Source organism: Cimex lectularius, unplaced genomic scaffold (assembly GCF_000648675.2).
Source record: "Cimex lectularius strain Harlan isolate CLEC.00 unplaced genomic scaffold, Clec_2.1 scaffold98, whole genome shotgun sequence".
NCBI lineage: Eukaryota > Metazoa > Arthropoda > Insecta > Hemiptera > Cimicidae > Cimex > Cimex lectularius.
The window spans coordinates 1,365,425-1,388,644 of record NW_019392897.1 but is presented as its reverse complement, the minus strand read 5'-3'; the positions used below and the strand labels follow the sequence as shown (position 1 = coordinate 1,388,644).

General features: G+C 34.9%; 1 protein-coding gene across 1 annotated transcript in view; it reads right to left on the bottom strand.

Moving 5' to 3' along the window:
* LOC106664257 (cubilin-like) overlaps positions 1–23,220 on the bottom strand; it is a 39,664-nt gene that overhangs the window by 2,610 nt on the left and 13,834 nt on the right. Inside the window, exons 23-59 of the mRNA XM_024229178.1 lie at positions 22,716–23,051; positions 22,400–22,587; positions 22,175–22,340; positions 21,925–22,109; positions 21,073–21,247; positions 20,826–21,007; positions 17,717–17,863; positions 17,530–17,656; positions 17,228–17,461; positions 16,928–17,035; positions 16,633–16,854; positions 16,379–16,572; positions 14,580–14,745; positions 14,301–14,513; positions 14,092–14,229; positions 13,860–14,032; positions 13,675–13,803; positions 13,404–13,615; positions 13,167–13,342; positions 12,889–13,107; positions 11,198–11,350; positions 10,979–11,142; positions 10,750–10,912; positions 8,319–8,510; positions 8,181–8,254; positions 7,934–8,116; positions 7,273–7,498; positions 7,024–7,208; positions 6,816–6,956; positions 5,031–5,202; positions 4,762–4,965; positions 4,566–4,683; positions 4,271–4,488; positions 4,022–4,194; positions 404–560; positions 129–331; positions 16–72 (exon numbers count right to left, since the gene is read on the bottom strand). Coding sequence (XP_024084946.1) covers positions 16–72; positions 129–331; positions 404–560; positions 4,022–4,194; positions 4,271–4,488; positions 4,566–4,683; positions 4,762–4,965; positions 5,031–5,202; positions 6,816–6,956; positions 7,024–7,208; positions 7,273–7,498; positions 7,934–8,116; positions 8,181–8,254; positions 8,319–8,510; positions 10,750–10,912; positions 10,979–11,142; positions 11,198–11,350; positions 12,889–13,107; positions 13,167–13,342; positions 13,404–13,615; positions 13,675–13,803; positions 13,860–14,032; positions 14,092–14,229; positions 14,301–14,513; positions 14,580–14,745; positions 16,379–16,572; positions 16,633–16,854; positions 16,928–17,035; positions 17,228–17,461; positions 17,530–17,656; positions 17,717–17,863; positions 20,826–21,007; positions 21,073–21,247; positions 21,925–22,109; positions 22,175–22,340; positions 22,400–22,587; positions 22,716–23,051 — 6,473 coding nt within the window. The remainder of the gene's footprint in view (positions 1–15; positions 73–128; positions 332–403; positions 561–4,021; positions 4,195–4,270; positions 4,489–4,565; positions 4,684–4,761; positions 4,966–5,030; positions 5,203–6,815; positions 6,957–7,023; positions 7,209–7,272; positions 7,499–7,933; positions 8,117–8,180; positions 8,255–8,318; positions 8,511–10,749; positions 10,913–10,978; positions 11,143–11,197; positions 11,351–12,888; positions 13,108–13,166; positions 13,343–13,403; positions 13,616–13,674; positions 13,804–13,859; positions 14,033–14,091; positions 14,230–14,300; positions 14,514–14,579; positions 14,746–16,378; positions 16,573–16,632; positions 16,855–16,927; positions 17,036–17,227; positions 17,462–17,529; positions 17,657–17,716; positions 17,864–20,825; positions 21,008–21,072; positions 21,248–21,924; positions 22,110–22,174; positions 22,341–22,399; positions 22,588–22,715; positions 23,052–23,220) is intronic.

Genomic DNA, 23,220 nt, shown 5'->3' with positions numbered 1-23,220 from the left:
ATTTGGTGTAATTACCGCTTTTGATTGGAGGTACATAGAAATACCGATAAATTCCATTGGTCTATTGAAGCCCTAAAAAAATGTTACAATTTAATTGTTTCTGTATAAACAGCCTGTAGAACACATACTTGTCGAACGTCATCAACGTTTAGGTAATCCATGCACTTGTTGTCAAAAATGTCCACATCTTCAAAATGTAAAACCATGAATGGCGAGTTACTTTCCAACAACCAGACACAATTTAAACCTGGAGGATAATGTCCGGGATAGTTGGGCGAAGTCAGAACTTTGATATCGTTCGTCACCTCCAATACACGCTTTCCACAAGGAGCTACAGTTTATTATTGAAACTATCAGTTTGATAAGAGACTCATATAAAATATGTACAATTCGATTTTATTACAAGTGTAAAGTTGTAGATGTACATTGAATGACACGTTTGACAACGGGTCGTGTGAAAATGCCTCGAATGTGATCCTACTCTCTGTCGACGAGATTTGCAACTCATTCTCCAGACAGTCCATATAAATATCATCATCATCAGGTCCGCCATCGTTTACCTGTAGCATACATTCACAATTGTATTAGACATCCAACTAAACTCAAAAACTAAAAATTTAAAAGAATTCCAGAACTTAGAATTCCAAATTCATTCCAAAGAAATCATGTAGGAAGAGTTCTCGACAGAAAGTTAACATGGAATACACATCTTAAGATATCTTGCAACGGAGTATAACAGACCCAATGGATGTGTTAAAGGCTCTGTAGTACTCGAGGGCTGAATCCCAAGATAACCTTATGGTTAGAAATGATGAATTAAAAAAAAGGACCTTATGGTTATGTCTTACCATATTCATCTGATATAATATGCAAGCTATGTAGGCTGAGATTCCTAATCCTGGGAGAAGAAAAATCAGGGCCTGAAGGATACACACGGGAGCCCTGGAAAAAGCTTTGGGGTCTGGTAAAAAGCTTTAAACTTAACGAGGAACTATAGATAAAAAAGAATGGAGATGTACAATAACCAATACTGGGGGCGTCGGTGGCCGCAACGGTTCATTGACATTGCGCTAATCACTGTGAGGTAAAGGTCCCGAGTTTGAACCCAGCGGCCCTGCATTCGAACCTGACATACTTACAAATGTTTTTTTTTCAAAAACACCGGCACCCCGAGGGTCAAAAAACAAACAAACCAATACTGTACATAATCTAATCTAATCCAAATAAGGCGGCTAAAATTAGAAGAAAACAATCAAAGGGAAATTACAAAAATCTAAAGATTAATGTGTATTGTAATTAATTCTTTTAAAACCACACCCACGGCTGTAATAGAACATACCCTCAAGCGTCACCCTAAATAAATGGTGGCAGCAAATGAAGAAGTAGTCTTCGAACAGTGAAAAGAAAGCATTCAACTAACCATGGCCATACCAAAATTGGTACCTATAACCTATGAGAGAGAGAGAGAGAGAGAGAGAGAGAGAGAGAGAGAGAGATAGAGAGAGAGCTCAATAGATGTATAATATTCAATTATAGTTTAAAAACCAGGATACATATGGTGTACAGAGAGCTGGAAGGAGGAGCGTGGTGGTTGAGTGGTTTGGTCACCTGACTCATGTTTGCCACGAATTGCAACACAGCCCATGGTTTTTATTTGAAAATGGTATGAAAGAAGTACTGTGAAGTGGTTTGACCCTCATCCATGATACCCTACAGGCAGTGGGACGTTAAGCCCTCCTATAAGACAGGAATTACTTTCTTTACTTACTTTACTTACGTCATGAAGATTGGACATGATATCGGCATGGGCATAAAACTATGAGCACCACAATGCCATGCACTCCACTCTTCAAGACATAGAGACATGCACACTTAAGAATAATAAAAAAAATCTCAACGATGCAACAATTGTACTTCTATCAGATAATCAGGAAGCTCTAAAAACTCTTCAAGCTTACGAGATCAACTTGTACAGATACTCGATTGGAATTGCCTAAAAACTGGGATATACAAATAATATAACTCTAAGGAGGATTTCAGTACATGACGGAATTATGTACTTAATGAGGCAGCAAGAACAGGATTCTCAGGTCATTAAAAACAAAAATACTGGGAAAATATACCAAGCATACAGCAAGCAAAACTACTACTTGCAAAAGGAAGCCCATATACGCAACAAAAAATCTGAAAATTAAAAAAAGGTCCAGTTGATTAGTAGTGTCGATTATGCCTAGAGTAAAAAGAGATGAAAGAACATGTCCTAGAAATGATAAATGATGGAGTGAGTGTGTTCAATCCTTTTTAAAAATATAGTTCCTACTCACACTAAGTACTATCTTGATTGTTTTCGGAGCCTAAATGAGCTTTTTCTTGTTTTTCCTTATATAAATATTTCCATTGGAGGTTGATTTAACAGTGTTTCTGATTCAATTGACAGAGTTCATTGCCCCTAGTGATGCATAAATTTGTCAATTTGTTTGCTGCCTACCCTGGACATTTGGGGCATAGAGGCAATGAGAAGGTTGACATGTTGGCCCAAACAGGAGCCAGTATGGACCCTATGGGCCCTGAACACTACTGCGGCCTAGCAGCCTGCCACAAAAGAAGATACATCTTATAATGGATCCTTAATGAGTCCAAAACCTGGTAGAACAATACCACAGGCACGAGGCACGTGAAATGATTCATAGTGGGGTCATCCGCAAAACATAGAAAGGAATTACTGGAAGGCAACCACAACCCCAGGATTCTGGTTGGACTCCTGATGGGGCACTGCCACTTAAGAAAGCACATGCACAGGATAGAAGTACAGACAGAAGAACCACTGTGCAGATACTGCCAGGAAGAGGAGGAGACCGCAGAACACATTTTATGTTTTTGTGAAGGTCTATGTAAGTGCAGGTTCTTGCAACTAGGACAAGAAAAACCATAAGCAACATCCTACACCAAGGAACTGCTGGCAAAGCTGTGGAGGCTGGTTAATAGCCTGGAGCTGGCCAGTGAGTTATAATTAACAGAGGAGCGCAATAGATCTATTTAGGTCGAGGTGCAGTAGGCCTTATGGCCGCCTCTCTTATCCCTATCCCCTAACCCCCTTATCTTCATTCTTAAAATGAAGATGTGTTATTTATTGGGGCCCTGCCACTTAAGAAAGCACATGCACCAGATAGGAGTACAGACAGAAGAAACACTGTGCAGATAATGCAAGGAAGAGGAGAAGACCGCACAATACATTTTATATTTTTGTGAAGGTCTCTGTAGGTGCAGATTCTTGCAACTAGGGCAAGAAAAACCACAAGCAGGATCCTAAACCAAGAAACCGCTGGCAAAACTGTGGAGGCTGGTTAATAGCCTGTAGCTGGCCGTGAGTTATAATTAACAGAGCAGCGCAATAGATCTATTTAGATCGAGGTGCAGTAGGCCTTGTGGCCCCCTCTCTTACATAGCCAATGGACCATTTTCCGTTTAAGTCCCCAAAATTTCACTAGAGTTCTTCTTGAGGTCGAAATTTTGCTATCTGTTACGATGTGTTGTAGACGAAGGTTTCAGTTATTTCTTTCAATGACCATCCCTTCGTATTTAATCTAGTTTTTTTTATTGCATCATTTCATTACATGTATTCATTATACAGAAGCATAGGCATTGCATTGATGTTTATTTTCTTAGTAAATAAAAGTAGTGTAGTTTTTTTAAGGGTTTGCCTTACGTCCCCATTGTGAGCACCATTGTTCCACCATGTTTAGTGTTTGGCGGTGTTGTTTTCATTGCCCTAGTGATACAAGTTAGTTTGCCAATCTTTGTAAGTTGCCTAATGTTCAGGTAGCTAATTACTGCCGCATATGGTCTATGCGCCAATTTCGGTTTCATCCCCAAGGGTTGATACGGCTTCGTTTTTAGTTTTGGTGTACAACCAGATGTTCTCGTAAAATACGAAAATTTCAGGGCTTTGCGACTTTTTTGAGTGTACCATATATTTGCATGCAAAATTTAAACACAAATTCAATATTAGGCTTTTAGTTACATGTAAATTAATCGAACAAGGTGTTGGCATTGTGACGTCCGTGAATTTTATGATTATCGTTTTATCTTCAGGCGCGATCACTTCCCACAAACAGGCAAAAGCGGCACGATCGTCTTTAGGTATTGCAAAAGAAACCGTTTCATTTTTGTTAAGTGTGATTGTTCCTCCACATTCTAGAATATAATTTCCACTAATTAATATTAAAAAAATTACATAGACATGTGCACATTTCGCAATGCCAAAACTCACCATAGCTAAAGAAAACATCAATTGAAAAACTGTTTCCACTGACCGAGAACATCGAGAAAAAATATATTACAGCTTCATTAGTTTTCATGCTGATAGGATGATACTTTCTACTTGTGTATCCACACAAACTTTTGACAGGATCTTTCTTATTAAACGCAAGAGTACTGTTGAAAAGTTGAAATTTTTGACGCAAACAGATAGTACGTAAGATCCGTACGCTGAAAAGTCGATGGACCATTTTTTTATTCTATTCTCATTAGATTGATTTAATCAGCATGAAAAATTAATAACATACCTTATTTGGACTATTCGGTTTTTAGGCGCGGTAACAAACCACGTGCAGGTTCTCGTATCCGGAGTTGGTGGGATGCTAAATGTTATTTCCGTCGGTTCATCCACTTTACCACCACATTCTATAATTTAAATATGAAATTTTTAAATTAAGCGCCTTTAAAAAAAAATTCACTATGATTATTAAATTTTTGAACTACCATCAACGAAATACTCTAACTGAAAGCCTGTAAAATCGTTATTTCGGTCGACGACAAACATTATTGTGATTGAACGAATGGATTCGATTTCTTCTGGGGGTTTTGTACCGCAATACTTTTTACTCACAGTCCTAGTAAAACTGTTCCGGTTGTATGTCCAACTGATAATTTCTATGTAATCAGAGTCACATATTGACTGCGTTTCTAAATTAAAAAAAGTACAAATAAGAAGTTCGAGTATAAAAAAAATTAATTTTAATTGTCATTACCTTCTTGAAGTTTAAAATCGAGAAAATGGCCTTTTATAATTTCCGTTTCAGCTACTATAGTGTAGTTGCAAACAAACGGTCCTGCGTATTTAATAGGATACCCGGGAGAATTGATATATTTTGGGGTTTTACTCGCCTCAAAAACCCCACCGCAATTGGTGTTCCAGTACAGCTATGATAAGAAAATCAGTTGTCATTTCATAGATCCTAGCTGGTTTGATGTGTCAGACACATTTCGCCATGTTCAGCGTTGGCTCTGGGAATAAGCAGGGCGGGACAACAAACCCATCACTGAATATGGCAATTGGTAGATCAAAATTACTGGTTCGCCGAGAGAAATTTCACTCAAGTAAAAGTGGCATTTCGAAAAAATTGTGTATAATTAATTGAGTATTTATATAATTAAATAGAAGCTGATAAAATAATTAAAAATTTAGTATAATGGATTTTTATTAAAAAATTTCATAATCAAACTGAAATATTATATATATCTCAAATTAAAGAAGAAGCCTTTATTGTATTTTGTGTAGTTTTTAATTTTAATTAATTTTCATATGGTTTGTTAAGCTCAATTATTTTATAACTTTTTTCCGTCAAATTAACCATTTTTTTCACATCACCCTTTTTAGCCTAAAATTAACCCTTTTTTAATTTCAAGATAAAACTTTTTTTATTTTAAACTAATTCTTTTAAACTTCAATTTAACCCTTTTTTAACTTTGAATTAACTCTTTTAAATTCCAAATTAACCTTTTCGTTAAAGCGTTAAAAAGAAGAATCCTTTATTTTAATATTTAATTTTACATAATTATTATTTTTTACAATTTATAATTTTAATTATAATTAATTTTCATATGGTCTTTCAATCATAAGATTCTAGTAATTTTATAATTTATTAAAAAATCTCAAGTTAAAAGAAAAATGATTTGTTTTTATTAGTTCATTTAATTTTATATACTTTTAACCTTGCATAATTTTAAAATTTTAATTTTTAATTGTAATTAATTTTCATAAGGTTTTTACAAGCCCAACTATTTTTAGCTAGCTTCTTAACGTCAAATTAACCCTTTTTTCACACCACATTAACCCTTCTTAATTTCCAATGACACTTTATAAAATGCAAATTGGCCTTTTCTAATTTCAAATTAACCTTTTTTATTATAAAATAATCCTTTATAACTTTAAATTATTCTTTTTAACTTCAATTTAACGATTTTTAGCTTCCAATTTACTTTTTAAACTTAAAATTAACCATTTTTAATTAAAAATTAACCGTAATTATTTTATGTTTTATTATTTATTTTGTCTATTAAACGTGATTATTTTTACGAGCCCAACTATTGTATAGTTTTTTTTTATGCCAATTAACTCTTTTTTTTGCACCACATGAACCTTGTTCAACTGAACCGTTTTACGCTTCAAATTAGCGCCTTATTTAATTTCAAATTCATCATTTTTATTTGTAAATTAACTCTTTTTAACTTTAGGTTAATCTTGTTAAGCTTCAATTTAACCATTCTTCACCCTCTAATTACAACTTAACTCTTTGTTTAGAGCGTTAAAAAGAGTCTACGCAATTTTAAATTTTCATTGTAATTAATTTACATATGGAAGGACAAAAATAATAATTTGAAAGTAAAATGAGATAATTGAAATGTAAAAAATTTCAGTTTGAAATTGAAAAGGCTTAGTTAGAAGGTAAAAATGGTTGATTTGAAATTAAAAAGGGTTAATTTGACAGAAAAAAGTGCAGCATCGTATTGGAGAAATACATATATAAAAATACCCTAAATCCTGCTCCAGTAACATTGTGATTAGTTCTAAACAAAATTTTCATTTGGTTAGATGTTGAATTCAAAGGGGGAACTGATTCTCTTCCACATATTTTAGCAATGGAGATCCATGTTCCAGCAACTCTGTCAAAAAACTGGAAAGGTACATGATAAATTAGTTTTGTTAAATTATAGATAATCAATTGACGTCAGTGATTTCACTTCAAGATAATCGTTGGTGCAATTGTCACTTTTCTCAATTTGGATCCTCTCGGAGAATTTAATTCCAATATGGTAACCATCTTGAACATGGATGACGAATTCGCATTCTGCATCATTTTTATACTGGTTCGGGTAATTTTCGGAATTTATAACCCCGTTATACCCACTTTCAAAACTTCCACAATCTTAAAAAAAAAATCATAATACATCACCGTATATATTGCATGTATATTTCATTTTCCTACTTACATTGAGGAAGCGTGACAAGGGAGATATTAAATCCTTGAAACTCGTTTTTGGAATCAGTGTGCAAATGGAAAAGAACGAATTGCATGCCTGCTATCAAATCGGCTGGGACAATTGATCCACAGTATTTTTCTCTACCCACCAAAACCCTCGAGTAATCTTGACCTTTTGTAATTTCAAGATAGTCATGATCACAGTCGTCCTCTAAAGTAAAATTATTAAATCTAATCTAAAAACATTCATTTATTAATAACAACCCTGAAATTCAGTGAGCATTAACCAAGAAAGTTATAAGTTTATTAAAAGTCATTAGATTTCATGTTCAAATTTAATAAGTTAAAAGAAGTACATCTTCACTAAAGCTCTCCGTGGCCATTTCATTTGTCGCCGAGTATCAAATAGATTACACGACATTTGAAAAATGGCAAAAAGGAGAGAAAACGTGAAAGGTTGGGTGGAGATGGGAAGTTAGTGCCCGAGGGGATCGAAGTCACGATAGCTCAAGTGGTAGAGTAGCGGCGTATTTAGCCAAAGGTCGTGGGTTCGAATCCCGCTCGTGACACTGACTTTTTTATCTCAACCAAAACCTTACATAAAGATTAATTAATTGAAATTTATTACAAGTAATTAATTGACTGAAAATACGATTGGGGTGTGAACTTGCTTTCAAAGGGTTCCAGTCGTTTATTTCGAACTTCCACAGGCAGTCTATATTAGGTTTGTAATTATTTGGAAAACCCGGACTGAGCAGGATATTCGATGAAGTAATAAGACCACCGCATGCATACGAAGTCCAATTCAGCGTGAAATTTAAGCTTTGATCTGCACTGGGTTGACTTCCAAAAGCCTGTCAATTTATAACATTAACACTGGGCATCTTAAGATTACATTTACCAATTTATAATTGGCACCTGTATATGAACATCACCGGTAGTGAAATAAAAGGTGTAATTATGATGTTCCTTACTTCTGCAGAATTTCTGGTCTGAAAAAAATAAGGTTTGAAAATTCTCATTACTCATCACTCAAGAATAATTACAGTTTTGAACCTTCCGTAGTCAAGTCAAATGTTGGCGTGTCCTGTTCGCATTGATCGTAAGTTTTCACAAGATTCCCAGCAATGTTGACGCTGTAAGTCATATTCTCAGCAATTTGTAAATTCCAATTACAAAAGAATGAATGCAAATTAGGATATGAAAACGCCATCGACCCGTTAAGACCGTTTAATCTTCCACCGCATTCTGAAATAGAGACATTAAATGGATTATTTTTCCCCTGGGGTACCGCGGTCGTGGGTTCGAGTCCCGTCGATGCCTCGGGAATTTCTTCTAAGTTCGCAATCAGCTTTTGGACTATTATTTCGTTCGAATATACTTCACAATAACTGCGTATAATGTCATAATGTTCTATCAAGAACACTGGTCACAGTCCATGTGTTAGGAACGAGTCGGTCATCAAGGAATTTTGAGATCGCCTGTAAACATCTTAAATATGCCAATGGGTAAATATATTTAAGATTTTTTTGCCGTTTTTAAAATAGGTCGAAAGTTTGGCAGTAAGAATTTGCTTTTTTCTTCAAGACCATATCTTGATCCAGAGTGTTCGTGAATGAAAAAGAGTTAGGTACTTCTAATACTGATAATGATTTACATACACTATGTCATAGAACGAAGGAGGTGGCTGGGAAACAGACACTGGACGATCATTCGAGACGAGTGGCTTTTTTTTCGAACCGTTATATCCGGCGACAAAAAAGTAATTCTGGTCTTCTCATTTCAAAACGTTACCTACCTAGTTGAATTAGAGCTGCATTTATCCTTTTAGAAATAATACGCGTGCGCCATTATGTGACAAGAGCAATATCGTCTGCATATAGCGCCTTATAGACTTTATTTAAAACAAGAATGTTGCTCTTATATAAGAAATATAGTAAGTCCTAGGACATATCCTTGGGGTACTCCTGCTGACGACGTGTACGCATCTGATACGGCACCTTCAACATAAATATTTTCTTTGGTGTTTGATCAGCCTTCTCAGTTTAAATATACTTTCCTAAAGGTAGATTGGGGATGAGGCCATGAAGACAGAAACAACATTTATTTTCTTGTCGAGCTTTCGGCAGAATATATTGCCTTCATCAGGACTCTGTATTAACAAATTAACATAAGTAAATTTACAATTATACAATTTTTAAATTTTCCTTAATTATTAACTCGAAAAAAATCGTTATATTATATGAACAGGTACGTGTGTGTAGATAACGGATAGCGGGTAGAGCCCACCTTCGATAAACGAAGGTAATAAATATTCCTAACGCGACAGTATTCATTCGACCTGTTCATATAATATAACGATTTTTTTTCGAGTTAGTAATTAAGGAAAATTTAAAAATTGTATAATTGTAAATTTACTTATGTTAATTTGTTAATACAAAGTCCTGATGAAGGCGTTATATTCTGCCGAAAGCTCGACAAGAAAATAAATGTTGTTTCTGTATTCATGGCTTCATCCCCCATCTACCTTTAGGAAAGTATACTTCAACATAAACTTTAAAACGGCGGTTTTTGAGATAGATCATGACACTTTTTATCAGATACCTTGGAAAATTAGCCTTATAGATAAAGCCATTGTGCTATACATAATCAAAAGCCTTGGAGAATTGCCTTGTAAGCCTAAAAATATTGCCCCTGTTCGCTTTTTAAGTTGAAATTATAGTTATGTGGACCTACTAGAATAGGTTATGTGGACCTCCTAGTATAGGTTATGTGGACCTACTAGTATAGGTTATGTGGACCTCCTAGTATAGGTTATGTGGACCTACTATTATAGGTTATGTGGTCCTGCTATTATAGGTTATGTGGACCTACTATTATAGGTATGTGGACCTACTAGTATAGGTTATGTGGACCTACTAGTATAGGTTATGTGGACCTACTATTATAGGTTATGTGGTCCTGCTATTATAGGTTATGTGGACCTACTATTATAGGTATGTGGACCTACTAGTATAGGTTATGTGGACCTACTAGTATAGGTTATGTGGTGGACATGCTAGTATAGGTTATGTGGACCTCCTAGTATAGGTTATGTGGACATACTAGTATAGGTTATGTGGACCTCCTAGTATAGGTTATGTGGACCTACTAGTATAGGTTATGTGGACCTCCTAGTATAGGTTATGTGGACATACTATTATAGGTTATGTGGTCCTGCTATTATAGGTTATGTGGATCTACTATTATAGGTTATGTGGACCTACTAGTCTACATGCGTTTGTGCGCTGCGACGAAAGCCGAACTGCTCGGAAGACAGATAGTTTAGGTTTATAAAGGAACCTATACGCTTATCAACTAACTTTTTAAACACCCTACTAAGCGAGCTTAGCAGATTAATGATAATAGTTTTACATACATTTAGGTACATAGGATTTAACACATTTAAGGTGTAGTAATGTGCAAAGATTAACGAGATCATACTTACTTGCCGGATTTGTATAAATGATTGACGCTTTAAAACCACGATGACCCTCACATTCATTACAGCGAAAAACTACTTTCATGGAACCACTAGTAGTTTCCACTATCGTCCCATTTGGTTGAAATCCGTTCAATTTAGTAATTAAAATGTTTTTCTCATTGTAAAACTGAAAAAGGTAATTGTAATGCAGGAATGAAAGAAATCGATTTAATCCATTTCAACATATACGCACATAAACGTAATTTTCCGTTGAATTAGAAAAGGGCCAATCAAAATCAATAATCATCAAAGTTATTCTGTTATCGTAATAAATCCAAATATCATGATGGCCGGAAATAGTAGTGATACCATTTGGATAACCAGGGCTCGTTATTTCATTCTTCCTCTCCCCTATAGCTGTAAAAATCGTGTTATTTAATGGTCAATGAAAATTCACAACTGTTCGACATACTGGCTTGTTTCCTATATACAGACAAAGAAAATCCCAAATCCTCGAGTGCATACGTATTCTTTTGTGTAGTAAAAACTATTTTGATTTCTGGCGACTCGGAAAAAAAGGCACTGTACTTATCGAAGTAGGCATTACAGAAAAACGTCTGTTTCCCTGAAATGATAATTTTCTTTTAAGGTGTTTTGTTGAACATAAATATAATAAATAAATAATGCATTTCGTTATATTTTAAATCGTGAATTGTTAACCGAGGTTGAGAAAGCATATAAAATACAGTTTAGAAAATAACTGAATTGTTTTAGTTTGAAGTTTGTTTACTTAGATGTAAAATACAATTAAAGTGCAAGCGGTTATGTATAGGGAATGTGGCTAGTGTCAATATGCATGTAACTCACAGGCTGAAATTTATTACCATTTATGAATTTGTCTCTAATGAATTTGTTGTAATGCAGTGGGAAAAATTTGTTAAAAACTACTTATAAATAAATAATTGTAACAATTTACCGAAACATGAAAACAGTAAAAAGAAACGCGAGTGGCTATGAATGATATAAATACATAAATATGAAATATAGTATTACAGTAAGGGGAATAGATCTTTGACTGGCTAGTCTCTGCTTTTAGAAGGAAAGAGGGGTTGACGGATTTCTTCGAAGTGAAGTCTTGTGTGAGACAAGGTTGCGCCCTATGTCCTTTGCTATTTTCCTTATTCATATTTGACTTGCATGAGAGACTAGAGTTTGGAGTGAGTGGTTGAGATATTATAAAAATATTATATGCGGATAATGTGTGACAACCCGGCTGCATTGCAGCACAACATCAAGATCTTCGAAGCTTATCCCGACTTGTACAATTTGAACCACAACCTTTCAAAATCAAAGGTGGTTATAGTCAACCAAGCAGGATGTAGGGTTTCATCTGAAAAAAATGCTTCCGTAAGGTAATCGTATAAAGGTCTGTAAGGACTTTAAATATCCAGGAGTTACAATATTTTTGAAATAGATATAAAATATGTAAATAAATCAAAACATATATTTAGATAAATAACTAGATGAATGAGAAAAATAATTAAATATGTAAATAAATAATTGTACACAAATTGCTCCACTGATGGAACCTTGTGTATATTATCTATCCACTTCAATAAACTTGCTTCTTTACAACGATTTTATTAATAAAATTTCCCACCGCATAGATCATGCTATTTACACTGACACGACCAAGGATTTCGACAGGGTTAACTTTAGGATATCTCAGGAAGCTTCGGCTATATGGTCTTCTTTCTTGGCTCCAATCCTTTCTTCGACATGCATTTTTTCAAAGATTTTTTTAATGGTCTCATGAACTTTGCAAGTTAGCCAAGGAACGTGATGTCATATGCGATGCGTATTTTTTTTTTTGGGTGAGGAAAGGGTGAAAATAGGGCTAGAGTGAGAATCGAACCCACTATCGCGGGGCCTACAGATGGGGATTTATCATGCGGTCCACGTTGATAAATTGATAAATTAACAAAAATTGTTATTTATTCTTAATACGAGGCATATTTTATTGAAAACCACCGATGAACACAGAAAAAACAAATCTGACGTTTTTTCACTTTTACATCGTGTTTCACATTCCTGACAAGGTAATGCAATGTGAAATGCAACCTGAATTTCAATAAAAATTGAACGAAATTAAAAAATGAATACCTGTATCGATTTCCGTAATGCTTAAAATGTCATGTGAAGTGCTGTTATTGCACTCCTCCTGTTTATTTGCTATTTTAAATTGGTCGAAGTAAACTTGAAAACCTCCATATTCACGATTACGAAAAATCCACTCGCACTTTGTATCGGGTTCGTAACTTTTTGGGAAACGAGGAGATGTAATTGTCATGTCATGATCAATTATGGTCCCACCGCATTTGGCTGAAACACGATTAAACTGGTTAACACAAGAGGACATACTAAAAAGACGCAAGTCTTACACAAAGAAACCGTGGCACTAAAACCGACTGTAGAATCCGGAATATCGGCGAAATATTTGACAAACAAAGCGTTTCCTTCTGTGTTGAAAAAGGAAGCCGAATGACTGCAAAATTTATGGATTAAATGCCCTCGTTCAGAACTTCCTTCGCGAACTTCCAAATAATGTTTTTCACATCTGAAACAAGCCAATGTAGGTAGGATTGACCAGAAAATCGTTTATAAAATATTATATTTACTGATTGTCAGTTGGAAATAACAATTTGGTAGATAATTGAAAATGAAGACTGTCGTCGGCATTGGTAATAATGACCCAAGAGCATATAGAATGGGGAGGCACCAGGGAAGGATAATTTGGAGTGCTGATGTTAATAGACTGCACATCTTGGCGTGACAGATAAAGTTTCTGTTTACAATTCGGGGAAATCGCTTGATAAAATATCTCAATCTCCTGGAAGTTTCTAGCATTTAGGAAAAATATTCCATTTCGACATGTAAAATCCCGAATACCTCATTTGATTCCTGCTTGAAACGTATGAAAACCCTGTTTCCGGACGATTGCAACTCAGGAGGTTTCGTTTTCCCGCAGTACTTGCCCAGTCCAAGATATGGAGATTCAGGATATTTACCATTTCTCAACTATAATTAAAAGATTAGTGGCCAGAGGCAAACTTACAAGTTTACATCAACATTACCATAACATAAGAACTAATGCAAGAATTAGATGCGGGGAATTCAAATTTTCTGAATTCTATTTTCACTTTTTGACCCGGTTTGGCGTTTATGATCCACTGACAATCCAGAGAGGCGTTTCGCACAGCGGGCAGTTTTATAATTCCGTCCGGTTCGCTTATACTGCCTCCGCATTCTGTAAACATAAAAACGTATAAGCGTTGACGTCGAAAAACTTGTCTCTTTTCATCTTACCAACTCTCACTGTAGCTAAAAACCCTATTCCACCTGTCATTTCAGAAGAGTCAAATGTTACTTTAAGCGTACGCCCACCAGTGATAGTTTTAGTGTCTGTGTGTCTGCAAATGGTCTTTGGTGGTTTATTTCTGTCCACTGTTTAAAACATAGGTTTAAGTCTGAAGTGACAAGCTGAAAATCCAAGGTTATTTTCCATTATTACTTACGATCGTAGACTTTAATATTGTCATAGCATTCATAGAAATTATGTAAGTCAACAAGTTTGAAGTCAATAACAACGTGATTCTCAATGTCGGTTTTTATGAACCATGTGCAATGAAGGTCGGTGGAGTATCGGTCTGGAAAGCCTGGACTGGACAGATTGTAACTGCTGTTTCCTCCTTGGTGTCCACTTATGAATATAGTCGAATTGCAAGCATCTAAGTACACCAAGTAGTTGTTATAAAACGGTTCATGCAGTTGTTCTAAATAAATCAAATTATTACTATCGCTTAATGAAGTATTTCCGATTTCTTCCCAAGAAATGAGGAACTTGCTAGGTGATATATTTCTCATTTGTATGAAAACGGCGCTATTTCTAGAAGTAAATGGAGATTCGACTTGACAAATAGCTTTCCAAATTTCTGTTTCACTGGTATAGCCATCATAAATCTTAAAATTAATTTACAAATTTAAATTTAATATATAGAATTTTTCGAATACAAAACTTCTGACTTAATTGAAATAATAAAATATGTTTTTTTTTATCACAAGATTAAACGTAGACCTCAGAGCATTGATAATAAAACTCAACAATTTATGGTCCTCATTTAAATTTCTGAGGGCACTGAAATCGATCTTCGACTGCTCTCTGCCGTGAGAAGGATGGATTGAAGTATTTCTTCTAAGTGAAGTCTGGTGTGAGGCAAGGTTGCGCCCTATGTTCTTTGCTATTCTCCTTATTCATATTTGACTTGCATGAGAGACTAGAGTTTGGAGTTCGTGGTTTTTTATATTATTACCTTTTATATTATCATTATAAAAATATTATTATATGCGGGTGATATCGTCAGTAATGTGACAACCCGGCTGCATTGCAGCGCAACATCAAGATCTTTGAAGCTTATCCCGACTTGTACAATTTGGACGTAACCTTTCAAAATCAAAGGTGGTTATAGTCAGCAAAGCAGGACGTCGGGTTTCATCTGAAAAATGCTTCTGTAAGGTTCTGTACAGAGGTCTGTAACAATTGTAAATATCCAGGAGTTACAACATCTTCAGAATTGTCTGTGGGGAAGAACTTTAATGAAAAAGCAACCTCAACATTATAATTAATTTGAACTTGACAATTAGTTTTCCAGATTTCTGTTTCGCTGGTATAGCTATCATAAATTTTAAAATTAATTTACAAATTTAAATTTAATATAAAATCTTTCTAATGCAAAACTTCTGACTTAATTGAAATAATAAAACATGTTTTTTCACCACAAGATTAAACGTACAGCGCAGGGCATTTTGATAGTAAAACAGCAATTTATGTTCCTCATATAAATTTCTAAGGGCACTGAAATCGATCTTCGACTGGTCAGTCTCTGCTGTGAGAAGGAAAGGGGTTGACGGATTTGCTCGAAGTGAAGTCCGGTGTGGGACAAGGTTACGCCCTATGTCCTTTGCTATTTTCCTTATTCATATTTGACTTGCATGAGAGACTAGAGTTTGGAGTAAGTGGTTGAGATGTCATTATAAAAATATCGTTATTAATGTGTGACAACCCGGCTGCATTGCCGCACAACAACAAGATCTTCGAAGCTTATTGCGACTTGTACAATTTGAACGAAAACCTTTCAAAATCAAAGGTGGTTATAGTCAACCAAGCAGGACGTCGGGTTTCATCTGTAAAAGTCTTCTGTAAGGTAATAGGATAGAAGCCTGCCACAACTGTAAATATCCAGAAGTTACAAATTTTTCAAAATTGTCTGTGGGGAAGCACTTTAAACAAAAAGCAACCTCAAAAATCTTAGTGATTTGAGTTGTCAGTTATTAGTATATAATAAACTAATGTAAACAAATCATTATAGTGAGCACTTTGTAAACAATAAAAATAGATCAAACTAATGGGTGAAAAACAAAAGTAGCCACTGGTAATAAATTGTTAAGCTCAGACATACATCTTTAACGGGTATCGTGAAATACCCTCAAGTGGAAACGGCAAAGGTAAAAGCAGAGATCATCATTGTGCATTAGTATGTATATCTTCTTATCATCAAAAAATTGATATTGTTCATCACAGGATGTTCGTATTTACCTGTAGACCGCCGTTTTCTTCACAGTCATCATCATAAGAAGTTATTATGTCATAATCTTCAATCGTTATGCGAAGTAACGATCCTGGAGAAGCTGAAATTAGCCAAGTGTAAACTTTACTTGTTAAACCGTGCAATGCGGGATAGTCAGGGCTTGAAATTGTCCCAGCAGGGCCTTTGAACGTTCCTCCAATCTCTGCAAATAGGAAACAGCATGATAAAGTATGACTTTTTTTTTGTAGGAAACAAAACTTACTTAATTCAAAATCTAGCACGAACCCTTTGCCAACCCCGCTTTCTGAGCTTTTGAAGATGATCCAGAGTGTTACGTTCGACTCGATTGTTTCTGGTAAAGTGTCATTGCAGAAAACACCGACTAACTTATTGCTGCGGGCTTCTCGGATTTCCAAGAAGTCTTCGTTGCAGTGTTCGGTATGTCTAATATCAAACTCGGTGAAATAAAGAAAAACTCTGTTTCCTGAAATATAGAATATTCGAAAAAAAAGCGCAACCTTAAAGGAGAAAAAGCAAATCAACCGTTTCATGGTTACCTGGAGAGAGATATATAGTCCAGACACATTCAGTATTGGGTGGATAATTATCAGGATAATTCGGTGACGTTATTCTACCTTCTTCTGCATGCATATATATTCCACATGCTGAAAATGATTAATCTTGTTTTACAGCTACAATGCAGTTTGGGTTCACTAATTCTTAATTTTATAACATCTAGCAACTTATTTTTAACTACTTGGCATAAAAAGAAATTAAAACGAACCTTCTGATTGTCTTTGGTCAAAGAACGTTATATAGAAGCTGAACGAAGGCAGTATGTTTTTAAGAATATTTACCATTTTCGGTGAGAGTATAATCCAAACCGAACGATGTTCCATACTTCTGGTGGTAGATGATTGTCGCTACGGGACCCGGAACTTTTATTGATGGAGGTATCTTGTTTCCAGTTATGTTCCTGAATGGTGTAACGGATGTATTATAACCAGCATACACAGCGATGTATGCTTTGGATTTTGAGTTTTCATACGGGTCCAGTTGAAGAGATGAAAACAACAGTGTCACATGCTTGCCTAGCACGGAAAAAACGATAGTTAATTTTTGTCGAAAGCCAGTACTTCACTTAAAATTATTTTATTACTGGGATCATAAGATACGATTGTCCATGTGCAGTTTGATACTGATTGCATAAAGGAATTGGTAAGAAGAAAATCGGATTCCAGGGTTTGTGAATACATGTCTTTTAATTCTATTGTTTTACCACAAATCTAGAGAGAATATTGGTTAATCTACTATTGTAAGATAGCGACGACAAATGAAAACCGTACAGTATCATAATTAGCTGAGAAGCCTTTTGAAGATAATTGACCATCGCTTTTAAGCCTTATATAGGCAAGATTGGACGGGAAGATTGTCGACGGTGGTATTTGACTTCCACAGAACTTTCCTAGTGGTTCGTATTCCTCGTCATAAAGCTACAAAATAATTGAAAGATAATAGTTACATTCATACTAATAGATATGTAAGGTAGAAAGAGTGAGAGTGTCAGTGAGAGAGTGTGAGAGAGAGAAAGAGAGATAGAGAGAGGAGAGGACAGATAGAGAAGGAAAGAGTGTTGCGAAAATTGGACTACAAAAGTCCAACCCTTACTCACTCACTATCTCACTCTCTCACCTTGCTGAGTATGCTGTGTACTTTTATTATCTCTCTACGTAGCTCTTTAATTTCTCTCTCGATCTCTCTTTCTTTGTCTGTTACCTTTCTTTACTCTCCCTCACTCACTCTTTCTTTCTTTATCTCTCTCTCCCTCTCTGTCTCACGTAATCTGTATATCACTTGCACTATTTTGAGACCTAACATTGCGTGTTTAAATAAATCAATATCGCTCTTTATTCTCCATCAGTTTTATTTTCTGAGTTTCTTTTGTGTTAATTTGGTGTAACTATAAATCAAACGCTTTCCATTAATTTTCCATTTTAAATTCACTCAGGCTCTCTCATCTTCTCTCTCTCTCGCACGCTCTCTCTCTCTCTCTCTATCTTTCTATCTCTCTCCCTTTCTCTATTTCTCACACAACACACAGAAAACACACTCTCTTTCTCTCCCTTTCTTTCTCAGATGATATATTCTAAAGAAGCGTCTTAATGTTTTTAAGTTACAATAAAATTCACAGTAAAAAAAGAAAAAGAAAAAAACGCCGTGAATATATCAGTACGCTTAAACGGCGAACAGATGTGTATTGCAAGTTAGCCTATAGACAGGTTTGTAGGCGCTTTATTGAAAACCCATCTGTACATTAATTACCGTAATTTCGTATTGTTTGTCTTTCATTTTTTGTTTTGATCTCGAGATTTTCACACAATTTTGAACTCAAATTTTAAGACAAGTTAACATCTTTTAGGTGTTACTACATGAGAATATTATTAAAAATAAGTCTTTTGTGCAAGAATGAAATAAATATTATTAAACATTTCTTTGGAAATTTATTTATATATTTTTTAAGTAATAGCAAATAAGTACGCTCTGGTAGAAATACATGAAGTTAAGTAACGAACTAAAGTAATATATACAATAAAGCGTTTAAACATTAAAAATTAAAAAATAACCGAACTTTTAATTAATTCATATCTGTATGCCAGGCATATTTAGCTAAATTTTGCCGTCACAGACGTGTACGATGTCTCCGTTTTTTAAAGACAGAACTATTATGAATATAACTCTATTATTAACTGATAGTGCAAAACAAACTTTTACTGAAACTAAGAAGTTCTGGAAGGAGCCATGAGATCGCATTGGAATCCGTATTCGCCTCCGAATACATTTTAGAATATATAGGTTGCAATTTATCTTAAACAAGAAAGAGAGAGAGAGAGAGAGAGAGAGAGAGAGAGAGAGAGAGAGAGAGAGAGAGAGAGAGAGCGAGAGAGAGAAGAAGTTATGAAGTGTTTATAGTAGTGAACTGTTCAAAATTCATATTATTTCTTTATTGTACTTGACGAAATAAATTTTTTTAGTTACAGAGCAATCTATTGACACATGTGTACCTGTTAAACACCTCCAGTTCTTTCAAGTGAATAGTTACTTCTGTAACGTCAGAAAATAAAATTGTATTTTGCAATATGAGCGTAAAATAATAAAAAAGGTTTTGTTTTTTTGTTAAATTACCCTTAAAAAGGATTGGTTAAAACTTTTTTTTCGGCTTTTTTTAACATTTTAAAAACCATCTAACTACAAGAATCACGTTAGCAATTATGTTATTTACAAGGTGGCCTTAAAGATAATTGCTCTTTTAAAAGGACTTCTTCTTGCCCCCCGGGTTCCTTTATCCTAACAAATATAAAGAAAACATTAGTTTCACTACGTTAACGAAATAATGATATTAGTATAAGAAGATCGAGGAACTATGTTAAAAAAATGTCGAATTATTGTATAAACAAGCCGTTAAAATAAAAAGATTATTTATGTGCTTAGAAATAAACGTTCATTTGATAGGAATTTTGAGAAAAAATTATTTCTAGGCCGCAGGAGGAAGGACTAAAATTGAAAACGCTCATTAATCTAGGCTCGAAATGGCCGATCACGGCCTCGGCAAAGCCCCGGCTCATGTCGAATCGCATGCATAAATGCATTCAATTTATGCCCCGACATGGCATCTACTCAAATTTTAAGACAAGTTAAAAACCCAACATCTTTTAGGTGTTACTCCATCAGAATAGTACTAAAAATAAGTCTTTTGTGTAAAATTGAAGTAAATATAATTGAACATTTGTTTGGTAATTTATTTATATATTTTTTAAATAATAGCAAATAAGTACGCTCTGGTAGAAATACATGAAGCTAAGTAACGAACTTAGTAAACGAAAGTAATATGTAAAATAAAACATAAAAATAAAAAAAGTGCTAATTAATAATCGAACTTTGTAATTAATTCATATCTGTATGCCAGGCATATTTAGCTAAATTTTGCAGTCACAGACGTGTACGAAGTCTCCGTTTTTTAAAGACAGAATTATTATGAATATAACTCTGTTATTAACTGANATTGACTTTATCAATTCTAAAAATTCTGAATTCTACTCAGACGGAATTAATAAGTTACCAACACGTTGGGAGAAATGTATTGAGAGTATGGGAAATTATTTTGATTAAAGAACATTGCTTTAAAGTAACTAGTTTCTTTTTTTTTGTTTAATACCAAAATCCTGCATTATTTTCCGGACAACCCAATACCTCTTAACATGAGTTATGTTGTACATTATACATACAATTTATGCAGACTCGTTTGGTCTTTTACTCACGATTGTCGTTAACGTTATAATTTAAAAAAAATCATAGCGACATATTTCAAATTTTAAGAGAGAGCCAGAGAGAGAGAGAGAGAGAGAGAGAGAGAGAGAGAGAGAGAGAGAGAGAGAGTGAGAGAGAATGTTAACTTACTTCAACGTAAGCATCTGCGCAATTTTCATTGGATTTAATGTTAAAGTCAGTGAAAGTAAGATTGATTTTCAGCCCATTGTCGATACGAATTACGTATTCGCAATCACTTTTAGGATCATAATTTTGAGGGTAATTTTGTGATTGTACAATTCCCTTGTACCCGGAGAATTCTCCTCCACATCCTATGAATTAACAATACGTTCTTGTATTAAAAAATCATTAACTCCAGTATATGATGAAAACGTACCATCAGGAAAAACCGCAAACGATGCTAGGAAGCCTTTGGCTGTTTTTGAGAAATCACTAACGAATCTCACAAAAGCATTATTGCCGGTCGTGGTAACAAGATAAGGTGTATTTCCAGGTGCGGGGTGACACAACGTCGCTAATTTCGGAGCTGAATCATCTTTCCCGCCATAAATCTATCAAAGAAAATCATTAAAAACAAAACACTTTCAGACACTTTTGTTAAAACATGTATTCAAAATTAGAAATGTTTGATTTACTGTGGATTTCAAAAAAAAGTTTATAAAACATTAACATTAAATACTAACTTTTTAATTATTTTATCACCTTATACTTAATTATATAAATACTCAATTAATTATACACAATCTTTTCAAAATGAAAATTTGTGTCCCAGGCGGGATTCGAACCCCCGACTTTCGGCTAATTACGCTACTGTTCTTCCACTTGAGTTACCGTGACTTCAATCGCCCTTGTCACAAACTTCTCATTTCGGCTCTCCGTTTTATTCCAATTGTAAGCAAATCGCGGCTTCATATAGAAACACATTTTATTATCGATTGTACTACATTAGCGGGACTGTGTACGATCCACAGCTGTGATTCTAGGTTAATACTAACTTATATGAAGCCGCGATTGGCTTACGATTGGAATAAAACGGGGAGTCGAAATGAGTTTGTGGCATGGGCGAACGAAGTCACGGTAACTCAAGTGGTAGAGCAGTGGCGTAATTAGCCGAAAGTCGTGGGTTCGAATCCCGCCTGGGACACAAATTTTTCATTTCGAAAACTGTGTACAATTAATAGAGTATTAACATTAAATGTTACAAAACATTATTTAATTGTACACTTACTGTCAAATGATCATTTTCACAATCGAAAGTGGTTTCTAATTGGATATCATAAATCTGCAACTGAATATTGTTTTTTAAGGGCACTGAAATATGCCATTCACATTCCATTGAATTGTTGTATTTATTTGGGTAACCAGGTGAAGAAAATTCACCCTCCATCTTGTCCTTGAAGACGCCTCCGCAGCCTAAGAAAAAAAACACCATGGGACTTCCAAGTCCGGAAAATTTTAAATATTGTAGATGGACTTACCGACAACTTCCCAGTCGAGTCGAAAACCGTTTTCTGATGTGAAAAGTGTAGTTTTATAATTAATTAATACTCGAGTCTGGTTCGATGTAATTTCTGGAATTGTTTCACTCCTACAACGTTTATCCAACAAAGTTGTGATTTTCCCATTTTCGTCCCTCTCTTGTATCTGAATTTGAAAATATATAATTTTATGTTTTTTTCTTACGCGTTGAGGATACTTCTCACCTGTAGATAATTGTCCGAACAGTTATCGCCTCGCAGGAAGTTGTTCATAGTAAAATGTGAGATAGCAATTTGGATTCGATTTCCTAAGGGGGCATCTATAATCCATTGGCATTCATAAAAATATCCAAGTGAATGAAAACCTGGAGATTCGATTGATCCTCTGTGTCCCTTTAGTACAGTATTGCAAACTGAAATAAATATAATACACAATTAACTTTTTACCGACAGTGTGCGTTATTTGACATTTTGTCGTGTGATTGTGAATGGGGTGATATAATTTGGTATATTGGTTAATTTAAATTTCTATGATATATACCCGTGGAATAGGTGACATGGAAGCCGTTTCCTTGTAAATAATGGTCGGAGAAGAATTTCAAGAACAAGAAATTGCTCGTAGACGTGAAAGTCTGAAGGTGAGCTTTGGTGCAAAACCGACCGAAGGATTTGGCAAATTTGTTTTTCCCATCGAATATTTCCAGAAAGTCTAAACAATTTTCTCGTGGTTCTAGGTCGATATCGACAATGGTCAACTGGATTTTGTTTCCGACCGGCACAACGATCTTCCAATAACAATCTGCATTGTGTCCATACGAATAAGGATAATTCGGTGAGACGATACTTCCAGACAAAGCGTCCATCACTCCGCCACAACCTAAAAATATAAATGTCTGGTAATTAGTGACCGTTAATCGATAATTATTCAGAAATCGTGAGTTGCGGTCTGGTGTGATGTAGGTTTCAGAAAAACATTTTCTTTATCGTGCCAACGTTTCGATCTTTATCGAGATCATCTTCAGAGCCTGGGATTTACAAACGTTGTT